The sequence below is a fragment of the Tiliqua scincoides genome, chromosome 7, assembly GCF_035046505.1.
Source record: "Tiliqua scincoides isolate rTilSci1 chromosome 7, rTilSci1.hap2, whole genome shotgun sequence".
In the NCBI taxonomy this organism is placed as follows: Eukaryota; Metazoa; Chordata; class Lepidosauria; order Squamata; family Scincidae; genus Tiliqua; species Tiliqua scincoides.
In genome coordinates this window covers 13,785,296-13,807,318 of record NC_089827.1, presented here as the reverse complement: position 1 = coordinate 13,807,318, position 22,023 = coordinate 13,785,296, and the positions used below count along the sequence as shown (strand labels likewise).

The following is a 22,023-nucleotide window of genomic DNA, read 5'->3' as shown; positions in this document are numbered from 1 at the left end:
GCTGCTATAAATTGCTAGGGCTTTGAAGCCAGACCAGTGTCAGTTCCTGGGGCAAAGGTCATGGGAGGCGACCCCAAATAGCACATTTCCCTCCATGTTGGGAAAAGTGTGGTGTTAACTGAAGTTAACCCGTCCCACTACAGTTAATGTCTCATGGCAGAAAGGAGGATTGATACCTGGTAACATCAGCTGCTCTCCATCACTTCCTGGGAAGCCTTGTCCTTGGGCCCTGGGCTTACTGGACAAGGGTGGGGAGTAGCAGCTGCGGGATTTGTAAAATGCCCTTGAGGAAGATGACGATGTCTTTCCGACATCTTCCTGGTAAGCCAGCAAGAGGCCCAAGCTCAATGGGGAGGTTTACTGGGAGGCTGTGGGATTGGAGGGACAATCTTGTGGACTGTCTTCTCTTTTTCTTTCCCTAGTGCAGTTTAAACAGTTGCAAATATCACAGCTCCCCAAATAGTGTTGGAGGACAGGGCATCCAGGGATTGGCTCTGGGGGTATAAGAAGATTTAGTTGCCAAGTAGGGATCTCCATGGTCCATGGCTTTACTCAGTTATGTTGGGGGGTGGGGTGGCAGCAGCAACTGTGGACCTTCACTGCTCAAGGGCTGGCCAGGCACAGCTGTGGGCCTTTGCATGAGAATGGACTCCTGTTATGTGAACTATCATGTCTTACTTCTTGTTTTTCTGAAATAAGTGAACCAAACATTACCATACCTATATCCAAACTTCAGGAACATCGCAGATTGAAATCAAACCCAAATACAGGTTAATAATAATATAATAATAATAACCGGTATTTATATACCGCCTTTCTTGGTCTTTATTCAAGACTTTATTCAAGGCGGTTTACATAGGCAGGCTTTTATTTAAATTCCTTATTAAATAGGGATTTTTACAATTTCAAAGAAGGTTCTTTCTTTCAAGAACAACTACATTCAAGGTGTTTCATTCCGATCTGGCTTCACATTCTGGCCTCCATCCTCCCACGCTCAGAGCAGATGGAATAGCTCGGCTTCAGCTTGTCAGCTGCTTCAAGGTCGCACGGTGCCGGTGGCCTCGAACTGGCGACTTTGTGGATGTTATCTTCAGGCAGACGGAGGTTCTACCCTCTAGACCAGACCTCCTGCCCAACCTAATCTGAAATGCTAACCTGAAATGCTCCAAAATCCAAAATTTTTTGAACACCAGCATGACCCCACAGGTGAAAATTTCCACACCTGACCTCTTAGTAACACCTTTGCTTTCTGATGGTTCAATGAATACGAATTTGGTTCATGCACAAAATTATCAATAAAAAATATTGTATAAAATTACCTTCAGGGAATGTGCATAAGGTATAATGTATACTTGTATAATTATAAATGTGTATTATGTATACCTGTGCATAATGAAACATAAATGAATTTTGTGTTGAGATTTGGATTGCATCCCCAAGATTTCTGTGTATGCAAATATTCCAGAATCTGAAAAAAAAACTCCAAAACACTTCTAGTCCCAAGCATTTTGGATAAGGGGTATTCAACCTGTAATTCACTCCATTTATAAATATAATTGGTATACTGCTCTGTGTATTTCACAGTCTTTGTTGGCTTTTATTCCTGGGTGCAATGTGTTCAAGTTTTATGATCTGCTTGAAAATGTATGTGTATAGAGATGATATATGCAATTAAAATATGTTTGTCTACACCCATATGCGTACCCCTACAATCCACAAAATGTATTCAAGCAAGACTTTTTTTTTTTTTTGGCCAGCTGGAAATCGCAGCGAGTTTGAATCTGAACAGGGCCATGTATTTTGTTCACAGTCTCTAAAATCGGAGTAATAAATACATGTTAAGATAGTGGAAGTATTTTATGCTTCCAACTAACCTCACAATTAAATTACTGGGTAAAGTTGGTTAAGGAACACAAAAGTTATTATATTAAAGTGTGCTTCAGGAAGAGACCAATGACAGAGCTGCAGTGAAACATGCTAATAGATTATATACTGTAGCAATATATTACCCTTTTATTGCTTTTCCACAGGCAGCAGATTCATGTATAGTTATTACTGGCAACATTATCTGCTAGTTTTCTATCGAAAGTGATTCATTCTATTGAATCATTAATCCAATACTTATCATTCTTGGTGAAAATTCACTAGTATTAACACTGTATAAAACGTTGACCTAAATTCACTGGTTTTGCTATATCTTGAGAACATTTTAATGAAGTAAGCACAGTATTTCTTAGGAGATTTCGAACAATTCATTGTGGATATTTAAGAAGGTTGTGGTGGTGATGTGCTTTTTTTAAAAAAATTATATACTTGGTGGCTATATTGGTGACTAAAACGGATTTAAGATGCTGAATGTTCATAAATGTAGGAGAGGAAAAATTCATGTGTGTTGCATTAGTTACTGAATAACAGGAATAAAATTTTGCTCGTACATTGTGCAAAATGGGGTCTTTTGTAGTAGCACATGGTCTGTTTAGAATGATATAACAGACACCGAATGTTCACATATCAAACAAAATGCCATCTTTCTGTAGAAAAGAGGTGTCAAAAAGTTTCTTTGTACCTTTAACGCCTGTGATTATGTAGTACAAAATGCAGAGTTTGTAAAATTTCTTGAATATACAGGCAAAAAAATGAATAATTCAAAACAACTCATAAGTTCTACATTCTATTGTATCTTTTATAACACAGGGAGGAGATAGCATTGTGTTCCCAGTAGAGCTGAATTTGCACAAGTTACACCTCTGAAAATGCCAGATGGTCTATGGTCTACTTTTGAGAGCTGTCACATATGTAAAGATTTGAAAAAAAAGACAGCTGAATGAGAGCAGCGGATCATTAAAGGAAGAGTGAGAGTCCCTGGGTATCCCTGTGTTTTAAGAAAGCATTGTGCCATTTCCCATATTACCCTTTTTCTGTCCTTTTTTTTCCCCAAGACCTACACAATCTTTAAAAATAAGATTAAAAAAAAAACATTTCTGTTTTAAAACGAATGGTTGTGGCTTAATCTTAAAACTGTCAAATGCTTTTTTTATTCTCTGCACTAGAATGCAGTCATATGGGTCCTAATTGGTTTCAAGTGTATTTTAACCATAAGATTCAAGTCTCCCTAGTGAAAAATTATCAATAAAGTTAAGATAAATTTAAATTGGTATAACTAATACATTTGGGGGTTTTATTCACTTTTGATTTGACCTACATATCATATGTGAATACTCTTAAAGCCAGTTAGCTTTAAAAAAAAAAAAGTTGTATGTTAAAAGACTGAAATAAGAACACTTTGGGAGCCGTTTTATCTTTTGATCCTCGTAAAAATGATAAAATGACATTAAAACAAATAACTTTATGTGGCTCAGTTTTGCCAAGACTTCCCATTGTCCCGTTTAATTGGCAAAATAGGCTTAATATATAAGAAAGGAAAATGTGATGGTGTGGCATGTGTATGTAATATGATATTGAAATGTAAACAATTGCAAAAAAAACAACACAACAGTTCCCCATTTTGCCAGTTTCTAAAGGTCATAGCTGTCAATTCCAGTAACGTTGCCATTTAGACTTACAGAATTCTTTTTGTTTTCTCTCCACTTATTGACAGAGGATAATAGCTCTCTCAACGACTGGGTAAAACATTGCATTTTATATCCAAGAATTCCAAGTAATATAACTACTTGCCAGGCTAAGTAGACAAAGTGTTTCTACAATGAAATGCTTCCCCCCACCCCCTATCCCTGTATAAGACGACAATGGAACAAGACTGTTTTGGTCTTGTATAGGAATAGGGAATATTGAGCTCTATTCTGGGTCAGTGATTAAGTTGTCTTTGCTTACGCACGTGAAAGGAGTATTCTGTGAAATCTGTCACATTTTAAGTTTCTGGTAAAACCTTTGGGGATTTTCCTTGTATCCGTGTATTATTGGAGTACACATGATTATTTTAAAGGAGTTTTCTATGAACCATTGGAGCTTTAGGGTTGCGCCCTCAATTCTGAAAGGTAGTCTGGACCAACAGACTTGTATTCATTGATATGTTATCAGCTTTGCGTCCGCAAAAGAATCCAGGTATCCCCCCTCTATCAGCGGATCTGGATATACGTGGTTCCCTGCGCAACCTCCCACGCCCCATTACCTTTGTTTATATGGATTATATCCTCTGAAGTGATAAGGTGTCTAGCTAGAAGCAAAAAGCTTATACTCAGGCCAGCAACCTGCAGCGCAGTAGGGAGACTAAAAGCGAAAAGCAGGAAGCAAATAAAGGAAGGAGACCTTTAGCCTCCTAGGCTGTAGGCTACTTGCCTACTCGTCCAGCTATAAGCTTTTTGGGGGTATCCAGGATCCAACTTGCGTGACTGCTGCTGAGATCTGCCCCCTCCTGTCTTTGAACCACCCCCCTGGTTCAGCTCACTCTACAAACCACAAACTGCCCCCCTCCACCAATTTACCTGCACCAGTGGAGCATCTGGGTTGTTCTGGCACACAAATGGAGCCTTCAGCTGTTTCTACCAGCATGTCTGTAGCATGGTGTTTCTTCTGCTGCAAGGAGAATGTATAGCAGTGGATATCACTAGATCCGCTGCTGTAAGTCCCCAATAGCAGTGGGGCTTCAGTTTCAATTATCTGTGCTCTTGTGTTGCTGCATTTTAAATGTTACGTTTAAATGTTCGATTTAGTTGATTATAGTAGGTTGTCTTTTTAATCTGTGTAACTGTGATTTTTAAATTCATAATTACAGGGATGTCTCGGTATCTGTAGGGGATGCTTTCCTGTTCTATCTCCACGAATACCGGAAACCCTGGATATGGGGAACCCCCCCATGCCCCTATTTAGTAATGTAAAAGCTTTCCACATTGTTTTTTCTTCCTTAAACCGTTAGTGATGTTAGTGCTTCCTATTGACCTTCAAGTTTTTTTTAACATATTCTGGCTTTCGGGAGGCAGCTTGAAGACCACCGTAAGCACTCGGTTTAAGGAAGGAAGAATATTGTGCGGTAAGCTTTTAAACTGCTAAATGGGCACACACAATGGGGTTTTCCTTATCCGTGCATGTCAAACCGTGAATATGGCCCCTTCCGTATACTACTTTGAATACTTTTGTGTAGAAAAGTGATTGTAAATGACGCAAAACGAATGCTTTGACTTCCAGGGAACCTGTGGTAATGCAGCATGTGTGGGGCTGACCTTGAAGACAGTTCTGCAATGTCATCTGTCCCATTCTGTTGATACCTGCTATGTCCCATTCTGTGTATAAACTGCTATGAGGATCTGTTTTTAAACATTATTGGCTATCAGTTTGTTTCTGGCCAATTCATGCCGTAAATGGTTTGGAGTGTTTCCCCCCCCCCACCACCAAGAGTTTAGTGAGCATGAAGATCTGCTGGTGATATCCTTCTCTGAAAAGGCAATTGCTTGACGTTTGGTTATTTGCTCTTAAGAACACAAATACATAAGAACAGCCCCGCTGGATCAGGCCATAGCCCCATCTAGCCTAGCTTCCTGTATCTCACAGTGGTCCAAATGCCTCAGGGAGCACACAAGACAAGAGACCTGCATCCTGGTGCCATCCCTTGCATGTGGCATTCTGAGGTAACCCACTTCTAAAATCAGGAGGTTGCACATACACATCATGGCTTTTAATCTCTGATGGACTTTTCCTCCAGAAATGCCCTTTTAAAGGCATCTAGGCCAGGTACCATCACTACAGCCTGTGGCAGAGCAAGAGCTTATTTACAAGGAAGAGCAAGAGCTACAAGGAGGAGCAAGATCGCTAGTGTGGTGGCTCAAGAATTGCAGAATTCAATTCTCTTGAAGCTTTGGAGAACTTGATTATATGATCTTTTGCAGGGGAATGAAGTTGCATCTATTTACACCTTCTTTTGGAAGGGGGTTTGAATTTCAGTTAGTAAAAGTTGGTAGCTCTTTGTTCTGTTCTGTGCCTCTTGCGCTCTGGTTTTTTTCGTCAGCTGTGTGTATTGTAATCATGGAGGTTTTAGCAGCATTGTTAAAATGGTTGTAATTGTTTAATTTTATGTAAACTGCCTTAGGAACTGCTGGCTAAAGCATGGTCTAGGACAGGGTTGCTCAATAGGTGGATCGCGATCTACCGGTAGATCGCGAGGCAAAATGAGTAGATCGTGGAGCCCTGTCTCTCCAAACTGTTAAGACGAAACTGACATATTTAGCTGACACTAAACTGAAACTGACACTTTAGCTGCACTTCAGGCATGCAGCAACAAAACTGACGAAACTGACTAGACTCCAGCAGGGGCTCCATACATTAAAGGGGGTGTCTGTCAGACGCTTCCTTCCCCCCGCTAGATCTCCGGGCCTTGCTGGGTTTCAAAGTAGCTCTCGAGCCAAAAAAGTGTGAGCACCCCTGGTCTAGGAGTATAGTAAATAAATACCATGGATTAGTTTTAAATCCATATTTTGCGAATTCTGTTCTGGTTTAGAGCAGGGGTGTTAAACATAAGGCCCACGGACCAGATACGGTGTGTGGAAACCTTTTATTCCCCTCCACCCCCGTGATAATTGAATTCTCTCAGAAATGCCTTTTCAGCACTGCTGCTTCTCTGAGGTACTGGAAGGGAGAGATGGAAGGAGGCTTCAGAAGTCGATGAACACCATGGGAGAAGGGGGAGGCTAACTGACTGAGAGGGAAAGATGCTGCTGTAGCTCTGGGAGAGCCCATTAGCACACAGGCTGCCCTTTTAGCAGCGCCACGTCTGTTGAGGGGTTAGCTTTGCGTAGTGCCTTGGCAGAAGTAGTGCAGCCCAAGTGATAATTGGGCTCTACCAGTGCCACCCTTTCAGCAGTGCAGCTTCTGCTGAGACTCTGGGTGGGAGAGAAGGAAGGAGGCCACAGAAGCTAGGAAGGCTGCAGGGGAAGGGGCCGACCAAGAGGGGTGAGAGAAGAAGATGCTGCTGTGGTGCTGGGAGAGCCCAATAATCATGCAGTGACCCACATGATAAGTTCAGCAGTGGCACTTCTGCAGCGGCATCATTAAGAGAACCTAAGCTGTGAATGCCTCGACAGAAGAGCGCCGCTGAAAGGGCAGCCCGCACAATAATTGGGATGTCCCATTTCTTGAAAATATGATAAAGATTTGCATATTTTATCTTCTATCATTTGCAACTGACAAATTGTCAGTCCCCTGTTGCATAGCCTGTGCTGGCCTTGTTGCGTCACCACACAGGGTTTTACTTACGGTTGGACTGCAAATTTACGCAGATTTTTTTTTCTTATACTTGTGGCCATTGAGTAAAAAGCTTCCTCTCATAGATACCAAGAGAGGAGAGGGGGATGGCAGCCAGAAATAGGACCTTCTCAGTGGTGGTGCCTCTACTGTGGAGTTCCCTCCCCTTTGAGTTGAGAACACCTCCTTCATTGTTAACCTTCCAGCGAGACCTGAAGCCTTTTTTCAAATTTCGGTAAGCCTTTGAGGCTTCATAGGGAGTATGATGGTTGCTTTTTAGTAAATTGTTTTTAACTGATGGTTTTTATTGCTGCTGCTGTTCCGTTTTTCGTTCCCTATTTTATAGATTTATTTATATTTTATAGCTTTTGATGCATATTTTATGTATTTTAATTATTCTATGGTAAGGCCACACCTGGAGTATTGTGTCCAGTTCTGGTCGCCGCATCTCAAAAAAGACATAGTGGAAATGGAAAAGGTGCAAAAGAGAGCGACTAAGATGATTTCGGGGCTGGGGCACCTTCCTTATGAGGAAAGGCTACGGCGTTTGGGCCTCTTCAGCCTAGAAAAGAGACGCCTGAGGGGGGACATGATTGAGACATACAAAATTATGCAGGGGATGGACAGAGTGGATAGGGAGATGCTCTTTACACTCTCACATAATATCAGAACCAGGGGACATCCACTAAAATTGAGTGTTGGACGGGTTAGGACAGACAAAAGAAAATATTTCTTTACTCAGCGTGTGGTCGGTCTGTGGAACTCCTTGCCACCGGATGTGGTGCTGGCGTCTAGCCTAGACACCTTTAAAAGGGGATTGGACAAGTTTCTGGAGGAAAAATGCATTATGGGGTACAAGCCATGATGTGTATGTGCAACCTCCTGATTTTAGAAATGGGTTATGTCAGAATGCCAGATGCAAGGGAGGGCACCAGGATGAGCTCTTTTGTTATCTGGTGTGCTTCCTGGGGCATTTGGTGGGCCGCTGTGAGATATAGGAAACTGGATTTGATGGGCCTATGGCCTGATCCAGTGGGGCTGTTCTTATGTTCTTATGTTGTTAGCCACCTTGGGTGCCCTCTGGGGCAAAATGCAGGTTACAAATCAAATCAATAAACAATAAATACTAGTTTGTGGGTGCAGTCCTAAATACACCTTTTTGGGAGTATGCTCAGTTGAACACAACGGGACTTACTTCTGAGTAATCTTGCTGTGTGTTTTTGTTTTAGGCGCATGGATGCGGCACCTTCAAACACACACTCCGCACCATCGTCTTAAAATAAAACAATACAGTGCAAAAAGAAGGTAACCACTTTAACTCTTTTTTTCTCTTTAAAGCACAGCCCCAGCGTTTGCCTCAACCAAACGCTTCACCGCTTGGAAAGTGTAAGGAAGAAGCTGGCACGATACAAAACGGTCACGCAGGTCTGAGTAATGGAAGTGGAATTCATAGTGGAGTAAAACTTGTAACGACAGACAGCAGAAAATTTGCAGCCCCCGTCTCCCAAAAAATGCACCGAAAAATTCAGTCCAGCTTGTCTGTCAGCAGTGAAAGTAGCAAGAAAAGCTCGGCATATTCTCAAAAGCCGGGCTCTTCACCTGAAGGTAAGCTAAAACCTTATAAGAAAACTGAACAGAGAATAACCAAAACCCATTCTCTCTGATAATTACACAATCAACTAAAAATAATTGAAGAGCATGAGTCGTGCTCCAGAAGCAAATAGAAGTCATTACAATAAAACACAAGTTACTTCCCCAAAGGAAAATATTAAGTATTTGGCAGAAATTGAAATGAGAGATTTCCTGCCTTTCAAACATTTGCACACCTCCCTCTCAACAGCATACAGTGGTGGAGTTGTTGCTCATGGCTGTTTGGTAGTGTCGTTGCAGGGGCAACAGAAGAGTGTAAAAGTTTTGTATTAGGAAATTGGTCAATATTTTGTCACGGTAAGCAATTTGTGAGCAATTTTTTTTCCCCCTGAAAATGACATAATACATTTCCCACAGGTCCATTCATTCTGATCAGAAGGGATTCCAAACTTAGGCCTGTGCTTTAATTATCACCAAACACAATTAGACAGACCAACACACATTTTTACTATCTTAAAGCTTTAGGCCTATTCTTGGGTATATTTGGAGTGATGATTCCAAAAATGGCATCGGTTTTGCCCGATCACATCTAGTTTCGGAGATATGGCATGGCCTCATTAGTGAATGGTTCAAGCAGCTTCCATTAATTAACGAGGCTATGCTGTATCTCCGAAACAAGACGTGATAGGGCAAAACAGATGACATTTTTGGAATCGGCCCCCAAAATTCTTTTAAAAAGTCATAAATTTTGAAAAAAGTTTTTCTGACCTGCAGTTTCGCAGGCCTGTGTTATTTTTCTAAAATCAATAAATAATTTGAATGTACGATTGCTTTTTATCCCTCTTCTCCAGCGCAGAGTGTGTATCAGCAAAGTAAATATATTTTCTTCCTGTGTGAGGTGTGTGTATGTTTATCCACTCCTGCAATTACTCTAATGGCCCTGGAGTTCCTGAGCCTATTTTTAATCTTCTGCATTCTCATTTAGCATCGCTATACTTGGTGTGTTTTGCTCTTGTCTGCTAAAACTGAAGTCACTATAGAAGCGGGTAAATTCTCTGGTTTAGTAGGTACATTGAGATACCACTTCAACCCCCCCCCCCCCAAAAAAAAACAAAAAAAAACACAACACACCCAACTTTGGAAACACAGAAAACAGATCCAAAAAGGCTCCTGGACTCTAGTCCAGCAATTTTCAACCTTTTTCATCTCACGGCACACTGACAAGGTGCTAAAATTGTCAAGGCACATCATCAGTTTTTTGACAGTTGACAAAGCACATTGTGCTGCTGGTGGGGGACTCACATCCCAGAGTGGTCCCACCAATAAATGAACTTCCCTCAAATTCCTGCTGCACACCTAGGAACCATTCATGGCATGCCAATATGCCACAGCACACTGGTTGAAAATGGCTGCTCTAGTCAACAGGGAGTTGGAAAAGGACATGGAGTGAGGTCAGATTTGCACAGCATTTTCCATTACTGAGTGTGTGTACATGGTGACTGGAATTTCAGCGTCCAAGTGCAAAGTCAGAGAGTCAGTGCCTCCCTGTTGTGCATGCTGACACAAACTAAAATAAAAATATTGCTTGGTCTAAATAGCCAAGGATCAGAATGGCCTTGAGACTATATTCCAAGAGGGTACAAGAGTTTGATGGGAGGCGGGGAGGAGAGATGCATCTTCCAAGCATAACAAGAGTACTGCTTCTGGGTATAGCCCTGAACCTCAGATAGAAACAGGTTTCTTGGCTAACCCCAGATGTAAAACAAAAGAATTGTAGTTCTGTGGCAAAGATTAAGGTGCTTCCAAAGTAGGGCAGAAGGGATCCATTTATCTTTTAAGGTGAAGCGATCAAGGGATTGTGAGTGCTTGGTCAGGATCTGGGCAGGCAGTAGGCAAAGGTGTGTGTGTGTGTGTGTGTGCGCGCGCACGCGCACGCGCTTGCATGCAGTTTTTCTGAGGTGAGACCTTTGTCTGGCTTGGCCTAACCAGACTCTCCATGGAGCCCCATGTCGAGAGAGAGGAAAGAGAGGGTGACGTGGCAACAATAGCATTTTGGATTGCAGGTAGAAGATTGCACGTTTAGTGCTCCTTCACAATAGTTTCTACAGGAACTGGTATTTTAGCCTAGGTTCTACTGTAGCCTGATTTCTGCCTTTCTAGGAAATTCTTGACACTGACAGAGGGGGGCTCACATACACACGCTTCCTGTGTCTGAAGTGTATAAGATAAAGCTGTATCATTTCTGAATACGTAGATTTAGCAATAACTCCTGCACACTAAGCAGAACGTAATACAGGGTCATATATATGATTTAAATATCTTTAATTTAATGCTCTTTTAATTGAGTATTTTGGAGAGGAAAGAACACTGTTTAACTGCGAACAGCATCCATCAATTCAAGCTTCCTTCTTAAAAGTTGGTAGTTACCTACTTTTTTCCTCCACATCTGATGCAATACCTGGTGTTTATGTTTGTGGGAATTGCAATGTTCTTGTTCTGAAGAGGTCTTTTACTTAGGAGAGTAATTTCCTCCCAGACCTCTCGTGACATTTTGGGAGGAATATGATGAACCAAGAGGGAATGTCTTCATGCATACTTGCCATTGGGATGCAAATGGTTTACTAGTGCACTAAAACATTTCAAATTTACCCTTAATATGCATGTCTTCATTAAATATGCTCCTTTATCATAATTTGGACATGCGCAGGACACTTTAGTATCTTTATTTAGATCAATTCCTTATGTATGTTTACAATAGTGGAATATTCAGTGAAATACTGTGCCCTTTTTGGCAACCAAAATTAAACTTTCTGAATCATGGTTTGTGTTTTAAGAACTAGTTATTTTAGATGACCCCAGCAGCAGTTCCCTGGATATGTAATTCTCTTTTTTCTAACCACGTTCCATTTGGAAGCCTGATAATGGAACCAATCACAGTCCTATCTTCCCCCCCCCCCCAAAAAAAAAAAAAATTAGTGACCAGCGATGTTTGAATGAACAACATCATCATTAGGATATTTTTGGGGTGCTGAATCCAAAAATGGCATTTTTTTTGGCCAGTGGACTAGTTTAGGGAGTATGGCATAGAAGACCAATGATTTTCAACCTTTTTCATCTCACAGCGCCCTGGCAAGGCACTAAAATAGTCAAGGCACACCATCAGCTTTTTGATAATTGACAAGGCACACTGTGCTGTCAATGGGGGCTCACATCCCACAATGGTTCTATTGATAAATAACCCTCCTCCAAATTCCCACAGCACACCTGGGGACCATTTGCTGCACACCAGTGTGCCACGGCACAGTGGTTGAAAATGGCTGGCATAGCCACTTTATATGCTGATTCATGCAGCTTCTTCATGAGGAAGCTGACACAATGGCTTTCTCAGGAGGAGGCTACTTGAAGTGGCATATAAGGTGTCTACATATGTCGAACCCCTGCCAACGTAGAGCCAATTGGGCAAAACAGATGCCATTTTTGGATTTGGATATACCCAAGAATATGTCAAACTTTTAAGACAGTAAAATGTATGTAGGCCTGTGATACATGTCTTGGGCTGCAATTCTATGCTTGCTTGAATGCAAAGGGCAGCCCAGTCCTATAGGGGGGGCCAGTACCACGCGATACAGCAGTGCCAAAATGGCCACTGCTGTATTCCGTTGGACCAGAGCAGCCAATGGCATCTCCTCAGGGTAAGGAAACATTGGTTCTCTTACTCTGTGTAGAACTCCACTGGCCCAAATGGGTCTCCTCAAATCTGCACCAGCTTAGGAGCTGGCACAGGACCGAGGAGCCCATGTCTGGCTCCACTGCTCAGGAGGCGCATAGGATTAGGAGGCAGCTTCTGCCATCGTCCATGCCCCCCCCCTCCTGGTCCTGATACACCCTGCCTGGTTTGCCCTTCCCCTGCCCAGTTCCACCCCCGCCCAGCTTTCCCGTTGCTTCGCAGGGATATTTACCACTGGAAGCTCTTTACTGGTGTCCTTACGGCTCTGAGACCCAGTGCCAACCGGCACTGGCTGGTCTGCCAGCACTGGATGTCTCCCACTGGTGGGAAAGTGCTTTTTGGCACTTTTGGGTCACCCATCGCCAGAGCAGCAGTGCCCGTGCTGGGGAGGTTAGAATTGGGCTTTTAGTGTCATTGAATTCAGTTGGGCTAACTTTTGAGTAAAGATGCCTAAGATTGCAGTGTTGTTTTTGGCTATTATATATGCATCATAGTAGTCATATGGCTTCATTTCTCTCCCAAATCTTCACAATCAAATGAGTGTTCTGCACATTTTTCCCTGTATGCGTTGCGTAAAAGCATAAAGCCGTCAGAGTAGAAAAATATTAAAATAAGTGAATTTTCAGAGTGTGGAAACCCATACAACTATTTGTTTCTGTCTCTTCCTTCCTTACATTTAAAAAAAAAAAAGTCAGAGAGGAAATGGTGTTAGATTTATTCAAGTACAATCTCCATGACAACAAGCTAATTAATCCCCATCAATCTGGCTTTGGCCCTCTTCACTGAACTTGTACTCCCCAGCTTCACTTCACATGTCACATCTGCTGAGCTTTGGAAGAAGGTCACTTTAGGTATATTTATACTTCCTGTAAAGAGGCCCCCTTTAATACGCGCACCCAGCCTTCTTATTTTACTATCTCGATTATTGGAAAATGGGCAAGAGAAATATTTTTCACTACTCCTTTCTATGAATCCTAAATGCTGAGTTTGTGGGTTTCTGTCCATCCTTTGCAGGCTAACAAATGTGCATAAAAATACTTAAGCCAAAATCTTCATACATGCAATGGACACAATTGAATCTTCCTGGTAACCTTCTTGTCAATCGTTTCTCTATCACTCAGTTCAGTTAGGGTAACATCTTCTATAAACCTTTTTTTTTGGGGGGGGGGGGGAGTGTCATTTTTCTCTCCCTGCCACCCAACATTAAATGTATAAAATTTCTACCCTACCTTCTCAAAAGACTGAAAGGCAACTGACATTAGTATGAAAACCTTAAAGAATAAAACACAACACATTGCATGTAAATAAGGTTCACATAAACCAGGGCTATTGAACCCCAGCCTGGGGACTGGATCCAGGGTTCAGATGAATTCGTCTGCCTGGTGAACAGACCTCACTGTTCCACCAGGTTGCCACGTATAGTTCTCCTTGATTGAAGTACAGGGATGCTCTGGGCAGTTGTGTCTACCCAGATGTCCTTTTGCGCAGCCTTCTGGGATGCCGGGCAGCAGACCCGACTGCCCAGAGTGTCTCTGTCCCTTGATCAAGGAGGAGTACATATGATGACCCGGCAGAACGGTAAGATGTGGTCCGAACAGGGACCACATTTCCGTTGCACAGTGGTGGTGAGTTTAGCCACCGCTTACATAAATGGTGCCACAGTTACAAGCAAACCAAATGCTGTAGCAAACCCTTAATTATTAGTGGTTCCCAAATGTACCTCAGTTACTACATCCCCGCAGCCTCTTCTTTCGAACTTAGCCGGCTGCTATCATCTTGGATCTAGCACAATCTTATGAGAGCCAAGATCTTGTGAGAGCCAAGAGCCCAATTCTCTCTGAGTTTATGAGAACTCTTTTTGTTGAAAGAGTGGGAAAGCTTCCTTGTCTGAGTGCACTACGTTTCCTTGCTGACACCAGGAAGCTGTGGGTGAAAAACAGGATGGGCTTTGTGGTTAACTGAGAAAAGTAGAAGCAGCATTCTTTCACTGTACATCTCAAAAAGCAAATTATACTTCTGCATTACCTATCATGCAGCTAAACACTGTAGCAACTTGCTGCAATGGGCAGCAGCAGTTATTTCTGGCTAAACCCAGTTGGATGCTGATGCTTGGGAACATCATGGCCCAGAACCTACAAAAACTACTGCCAAAGCAGTTGCTGCGGCTGCTGCTTTGTAACTATTCAAACTTAATACCAACATGAACTTGGAATTGGTTGTAACTATAAATGCACAGAGTTCAGCTTTGGGACAGGAGAAGCAAGCCAAAAAAGGAAGAAAAACCCTGCAAGAAGAAAGGAAATTGGTGTGGGGGGAAATGACTAGAAAGATGAACATAAAAAGAGCCCCACTGAATCAGGCCAAAGGCGCATCTAGTCCAGCTTCCTGTATCTCACAGTGACCCACCAGATGCCTCAGGGAGCACTCAAGGCAACTCAAGGCAACAAGTGCATCCTGGTGCCACTCCCTTGCACCTGGCATTTTGAGGCAGCCTACTTCTAAAACCAGGAGGTTGCAAGTACCTGTCGTGGCCTGTAACCAGTGATGGATTTCTTCCAAAAATCTGTCCACTCCCCATTTAAAGGTTTTTAGGCCACCAGGTCCTGTGGCAAGGAGCTCCCCAGATAAATTACCCCCCTGGGTAAAGAATAGCAGGGATAAAAAGTCACTTGTGGTATATGCGCAATACTTATTTTCCTGTCTCCTCACCTTGATTTTATGGCAAGTGTGGAAATGTGTCACTGGCCCTCCGGGAGCCACCCCGACCCCTCATTCCTCCTTTAGAGCTCCTGCGTACAGGAGCCTCTTAACCCCTCACCTGTTCCGTTGCTTGGGAGTTTGCACCTTGGAATTTGCTGCCTGGACAGGGCTTCACCAGTGGTGAATGTTAACACCTTATTGGCTTTGAATACATTACCAGTGTGCCCCTTAGTGCTGAATCCTTGAAATTGCTCAGCCCATGGGCAGGGGACCAGGCCTGTGAACTGTGGAATATGGGTGGAGAGCAACCACTTTTGTTTGGATTGTTCTCTGCCTTTTTGTTTTTTTAATTTGCAGATGGAATGCAGTAATAAATTACTTTCTTTTGTTCTTCTCTCCCTCTCCTACCCCCTCCCCTTCTCCAACACACTGTGGCCCGGGTGCTTCTCAGATTGCTGTGTCCACTGTATCTTGGCCTGCTTGTTCTGTGAATTTGTGACCCTTTGTAGCCTTGTCCTGGGACAAACATCGTGTGGCATCTGTCCAGTAGAGGCCTGCTGCTGCTGCTGTGGGGAAGAAATGGGAGATGACTGCAACTGCCCTTGTGACATGGACTGTGGCATCATGGATGCCTGTTGTGAATCTTCAGACTGTTTGGAAATCTGCATGGAATGCTGTGGGATTTGTTTCCCTTCATGAAATGTTCGGCATATTTATGGCTTGGGGTTTTTTTCCCCCTTGCTAAAAAACTGGAGAGGGTTTTTTTTTTAAAAAAACAAACCCTTCCTGAAGGACACTGTTAAGACTCATCACAGCCTAGTTACATGCACTGTTAACTTCATTTTAAGGAATTCTCGAGAAACCCATCCAAAAAGAACAAATGCTCCATGATGCTTGATTTGTGAACTTTTCAAACTGGTTGCCTGTTCTTCCAACACAGGTGAAGCCTCTGCTTCATGCTGCCTTGCATAAAAACAGAAAGATTGAGCCCGTTAGATATTACCATAATCTTAAACTTTTTTTTAATCAGTTCAACTAACCGATTTCTGGAAGAGATTAAAACTTGTAGGGTTGGAGTAAACACATGCTGAGTTGTATCCCAAGTTGAATTGTAACTAAAGAAGTTAGGTCATGATTAAGTCCCATTGATTTCAAATTTAAGACACAACCCAATGCATCTTCCAAAGTTTGACTTTCTCAGTGTTAAATACTTTTTGTTTTAAAGCAAGTAACTTTTTCTTTCTTGACAAAACTGCTATGTATCTTTTAATGTTTTTAACAGCAACATAATGAGCTTCATGTTGACTTTTGGTTCAGAGGCTTATAAAATATTTTTTCCCATCTACACATTACATAGCTAACTGTCTTATTCATGTTTGAATGTATTGTTTAGCCCCCTACCAAATTTGTGTTTTTTGTTAACTGTCTTTAATGTGTTTGTGCCAGTGGCATACCTGAGGAAAGGCAAGGGGTGCAAATGCCCTGGGCACCAAACTTTGGGGACAGCACTACACCACCATCCACCCCTCTGGCAGTGCCCCCCATAGCATTCAGTTGGTGTGCTATGGGCCACTGCTGAGGGCCAATCTGAGGGCCACTGCTGAACGCCTCTTGGGGAGAGACAATGGGCAGGGTTGTGGCACCTCCAGTTGGGGGGCAGCACCTCTGGGGGTATGCCCTGGACGGGGCAGTGGTCAAGAATGCCACTGGTTTGTGCCATTAATTGTGAACCTTTTTTAGGAAAGAATCATGCACTTGACTTCTTCCTCCCCAAAGTCCATAAGTAGCTTCCAGGTAGTGTTCTCAATGAAGTCAACAAAAGCAAGCATTTGATCATAACTAGCTGTGTAGGAAGTGCTTTCTATGCAAAGTTTGAATTAAAGTTAAGTGGATCTTTTGAAGGTTTTGAAATGTATTGTTTCAGAGTTTGATTTGGTATTGAATTTGATCTGTTTTAAAGGGAGAAGGAATATAGTTGTGTATTTGGCTTTAATAGATGGCTTTGTGATGAAATGTTTAGAACACGTTTTTCTTTTGTTGTACCAGACATCTTTCCTGGCACAGTCAAAATCTATCCCAGCATATCAACTGACTTCAGAATTTTCATATATTGGAATATCATGGTGCTAATTTGCCTTAATATCTGTGAGGTTTTTTTTCTTTCTTATGACACATTAGCTTATTTAACCCATTTTTGCCCAGCCCACAGGTGTACACATTTGGTCCTTGTTGTGTATATGCAACATAGGGCAGAAATGGCTTGAATAAACTACCTGGTTACCTGGTGATCTTTTCCCTATTAGTCCAGATGTCCCAGTGGCTTGTTGGCTTTCGTCATCTCTGCATTGTAAGGAATGATCCATGTGTGACAGACACACACAATCTGGAAAAATGAAAAGTTTAAGCCTGAACCTACAAACACTGATTTGTGAATACTTACTACTGAATTGTTATGACACTACTTGCTTGCTATCACATATCACATTTTAATGCAGAGGGACTATCATTCCCTCCTCTGCTAGCATGTTCTCATTCCCCGTTGTTGCTACTTACATTTGTATGACTGGATTCTAGTCTTTCCTCTATTGTACGTCAGAGAAGAATCTGCAGTAAAAATAGTGACTTTTACACTGGTATGATTTCATTATGGAAACTCTTGGATAGTTTAGTAACTGAACATGTTATAACTGACAAGTAAGTTCAACTGAATACACCACTGAGCCCAGGATCAGGCCAGTGGGGGCTGAGTTATGACTTCTGAAAGTCAGAAGCCTACCTGGGAATGGAAGAAGCAGGTAGACTGACTGGCAGTGCCTTGGGGCATTTTGTCTTTTTTAAAAACATAATGCCTCTGGGGTACCATGCTGAGCAAGAGGGACTTGCAGAACTTTGGGAACAGGGAAACTTGTCTTATTGCACAACTGGTAGATGTGCATGATGTTTCAGGAAAGGGGAATATATGCAGCCCTAGGCAACCATGCTGTCCATTATTAAAATGATACAACAGGCTATACTAGGTTGCCCCAGTCTTTGGAATGGGTTTTCAGTCTTGTCAATGGGTGTGACTGATGAATCTGAGGACAACTCCTTCTGTGTTGAGTGCAACTTTGCCGTAACTGTCATTCTGTGATTTTGATAAATAAATAAAAAAAAGATGTATGTGGCAAGCTACAATGAATCTCACAGTATTTAAGGAGAATTCAGTAATTGTTATCAAAAAAGAATTATTGTTATGGCAAGGACTATTTAAGATCTGTTCAGATTGTTTTTCATCATTGGTAGAATATGTGTAATTTTGTTGACTTATAGAATACTTCATAAAGAGAATCTTTATTATTGGTCGATTCACATAAATTCTGGACAATATAATTCTCCTAGAACAGCAATTTTCAGCATTTTTCTTCTCGCTGACCTCTATGGCCTTCACCTCTTGAAAGGTTATTTCCAGCTTCCGTGAACTCTTCCATGTTCTTTGGCTCTGTTTCAAGGGCAACCCGCTTAGACCCGGCAGAGGAAGAGGAGCAGACAATTCATTACTACAGATAATTGTCCGAAAAACAGAACCACAGAACTTGGAAGAGTTTTTCCAATGATTTTCAAGCACTGTGTTCCAAACTCCCATGGCACACCTTCCATGACACACCTGTTGAAAATTGCTGTCCTAGAAGGTGATCCAATATTAAAACAAAGAAAAGGTCCACTGTTTTTGATGATGTTAAAATTTGTTACTACTCCGGCACAACCCTGCCTTTGTGTATCCTTCAAAGGCAGAATAGTCCAAGTGGAAGTTCTGTCTGCTCAGGATGTAATAAAGCCTTCAGTTGACTGAGGGCCCAATCCTATGGTCCGCACCGCGCCTCTGCGGCGCAGACCACAGTCACAAACGTGCCATAAGGCACATTTGTTGGGCTTACTACTGGGCTTCCGCTGGAGGTGGCTCAGCACTGCCTGGCGCTGAGCCATCGCCCGGTGGGTGCCCGTGTTCCACAGCTCGGCGGTGCCTGCCACCACCGGGCTGCGGAACAGCAAACGGGGAAGGGACAGGGGCGTTCCGGGAAGGGGGGAATCCAGCGTGATGCAGGGAGAGGGCAGGGAGGCCGGCGTGGCGTGGGGAGGGGGGCGTGTCAGAGGCGTGCTTGAGGGCGGGATGGAGGAGGAACCGTGGAGCTCTGCTCCGCAGGATCCTTGGCACTCGTGGAGGCTTCGTGCCTTACATGAGCACCTTTACTTTAGTGGCGCCCTTTGGGCGCCGCTAAAGTGAGTAGCCCCATTGCGGGGCTGCCTCCCTTATCCAGGGGAAGGTAGCGCGGGAGGCGCTGAATTCAGCAGCAGCCCTCGTGGTGCTGCCGAGTGGGGGCTCCCCAGGCAGCTCAGGATTGGGCTGCCCATTAGGATTGGGCAGTGAGTGATCAGATTATTATCAGTTTTTATTTCAAAAGTAAAATGTTGACTGTGTGATTGGCTTGCAATGCTAGATATATCCTGTTATGTGCCATAGAAATATTATCAGTCTGTGATATTTATCTCTGCAGGGGAGCACACTAGTGAATAGTTTAAGAAACTTTTTTCTGTTTAATTTCTTAAAATTCTCCATCACTGTCTTTCCTAGAGCCAGCCTTATGGGAACAATATATGAATAAAAAGTTAAGTAGTACAGAAGTGTGGCTGAAGTAGCAATGTACTAATTGTCTAGTCGGTCCATTGCAATGAAGATAGAGGTCTTCAGTTACACAGAATTCTGAACTCATCACCTCTTTTTTTTCTTTTACTTGCGCTATGAACTTTCTATTAACTGGATCGTTTGTTTATAAAACGTTATTTTGAAATAAAGAAATATATTTTGAATCACTGTCTTGTGCTTTTGTTTTAATTATGGTGTGGTGTTTTAATACCCTAGGTATGCTGATGGCTGGTGAAGGAAACAGTGTACTCTCTTTGACTTCCTGAAACGCCCTTTGCTAACTATCCTGTTTGTTTACTTTGGAAGTCTTGGATGTTGTGAGTGGAATACTTTACCCCTGCATAGCTTACTGAACTTTTAAGTTCCTGAAGAAATAATTTTAGTTTCAGTGATTTCATTCTCATTTTCTGCAATACAAACTCCAAATAGACAACTATATCGCTGGCACAGGTTCAAGTTGACCCATTGTAGTTGCTGGGGCTTACTCTGGGGCAAAGGGACAAATGTCTCCTCACCCCAAAGAGACCTCCATCACCCAACCCCCCCCCCCCAGCAAGATGCAGCATAGCCCGCACTACATTGACCCAGGGGGGATTTAGTTAGGATTGATCTGTCAGCTACATAAATGCTGCATTTTAATATTAAACAGCAACTTCTTAAAATTCTACATTTAACAACATGAGTTGAAACATGCTAAGTGATTACCTAGCAAAAACTAGAATCTCATTCATTAACTTCTCAAAATTCATTTTTGGGACAACATGCCACACTAGATATGGAAAATATAAAAGGTTTGCCAGGCATTCCAGAATTGGCTATGACTCGAAGTGAAAAGGCAGTAGTCGTGTAGAAGGTTTCAAAAGAAGTACAAGCCAATAAGGAACACATAAGACTGTAAAAACATGCCTACACAAAGGCAAATGTGTGTGTGGGGGAGGGGGGGAGAGATGTCGGTATATATAATGTAAATGTATGCAGCTTTGCCCAGCAAATGGAATGTGCATGGTTAACCTCAGAAATATTTTTTTAAAACTAGTTTTAATAAGCAATGAATGATTTTCTAGTAAATATTGCATGAAGTCTAGGCTATGTACTTCCAAACATTAAATCAAGGAGTCTGCTCTGAACAGACAATGACAAGGTTATCAGGGAGGTTTTGAAGCCAACTTCAGAAGACACAAAGCAGCCCTTGACCTCATAAACATCGGTTCAGGTTTGCTAACTGATTTTGCATTACACATTGTGAGTTTTTGGGAACACAGTATGTTTTACCCTTTGGTTTCTGTACAAGTTGAGACTGCTTTGTGTACACAAGCGTAAGAAGGAATCTGTCAGCATATGAATGTAGCCTGCCTTTCGTATTAAAATAGGACCTGAGATTTAAAATTTCTGGAACATTTGAAGCAATGGACAGGGTAGAGGGAAAGGAGCTAATTTTCTTTTTCTTTCCAAACGAAATTGAAGTACACAATACACGTCCTGTTTATCCACGGATTCAGAACCCATGGATTGAACTCACCACAGGTTCTGAACCCGCAGTGGAGGGTCTGACCTGAACTCCTGAATGCACCATCTGTGTGGCCTCCCTGGGACTCAGAAAGCCCCCCAGAAGTGTCTGAAAGGCACTTGCATTTTCATAAAAACCAGAAGTGCACTTTCAACACCTCCAAGAGGCATTCTGAGACCTTGAGGGGCAACATATGGTCTCCCCCAGTTTCAGTGTTGGGCCTTCTCAACTGGAAGGTGTGTCCAAGAGCACAGGTCAGGCCTTCCACTGTGGGTTTGGATCCTGCAGTGAGTTGGATGTGCTTCTAGTTGTGTCTGGAGGTCAGGTAAGCTCCAGTCCGTAGATCTGTTTATCTGTGGGTTTTGGCCTGCACAGCAGTTCCAAGAACAGAAAGAGGTTAAGCTGTAGTTACTTTCTTATCAAACTTACAGCATAATCCTAACTTGCACTGTAATGGGGAGGCTGTTAGGCCTGCCCCATATCCATCGTTTGGGGCTGAAAGTGGCTCAGAGCAGGGCAAGGGGAGTTGCTTCCCCTTACCCGGGGGAGAGCCACAGCAGCCCCAAAGGTTCTACTCGCATCTGCGCCACCTAAAAGGTGCCGCAGATCCGAGTAGCCCGGAGCTTC

The 22,023-nt window shown here is 42.7% G+C and overlaps 1 protein-coding gene across 2 annotated transcripts in view; it reads left to right on the top strand.

Annotated features, from left to right (window-relative positions):
- MDFIC (MyoD family inhibitor domain containing) overlaps nt 1-20,053 on the top strand; it is a 51,945-nt gene extending 31,892 nt beyond the window's left edge. For both annotated transcript variants that reach the window (XM_066634388.1, XM_066634386.1), the window contains 2 exons: nt 8,530-8,796; nt 15,660-20,053. In XM_066634388.1, coding sequence (XP_066490485.1) covers nt 8,530-8,796; nt 15,660-15,907 — 515 coding nt within the window. In that variant the 3' untranslated portion in view covers nt 15,908-20,053. The remainder of the gene's footprint in view (nt 1-8,529; nt 8,797-15,659) is intronic.
- Nucleotides 20,054-22,023: the final 1,970 nt, after the last annotated feature.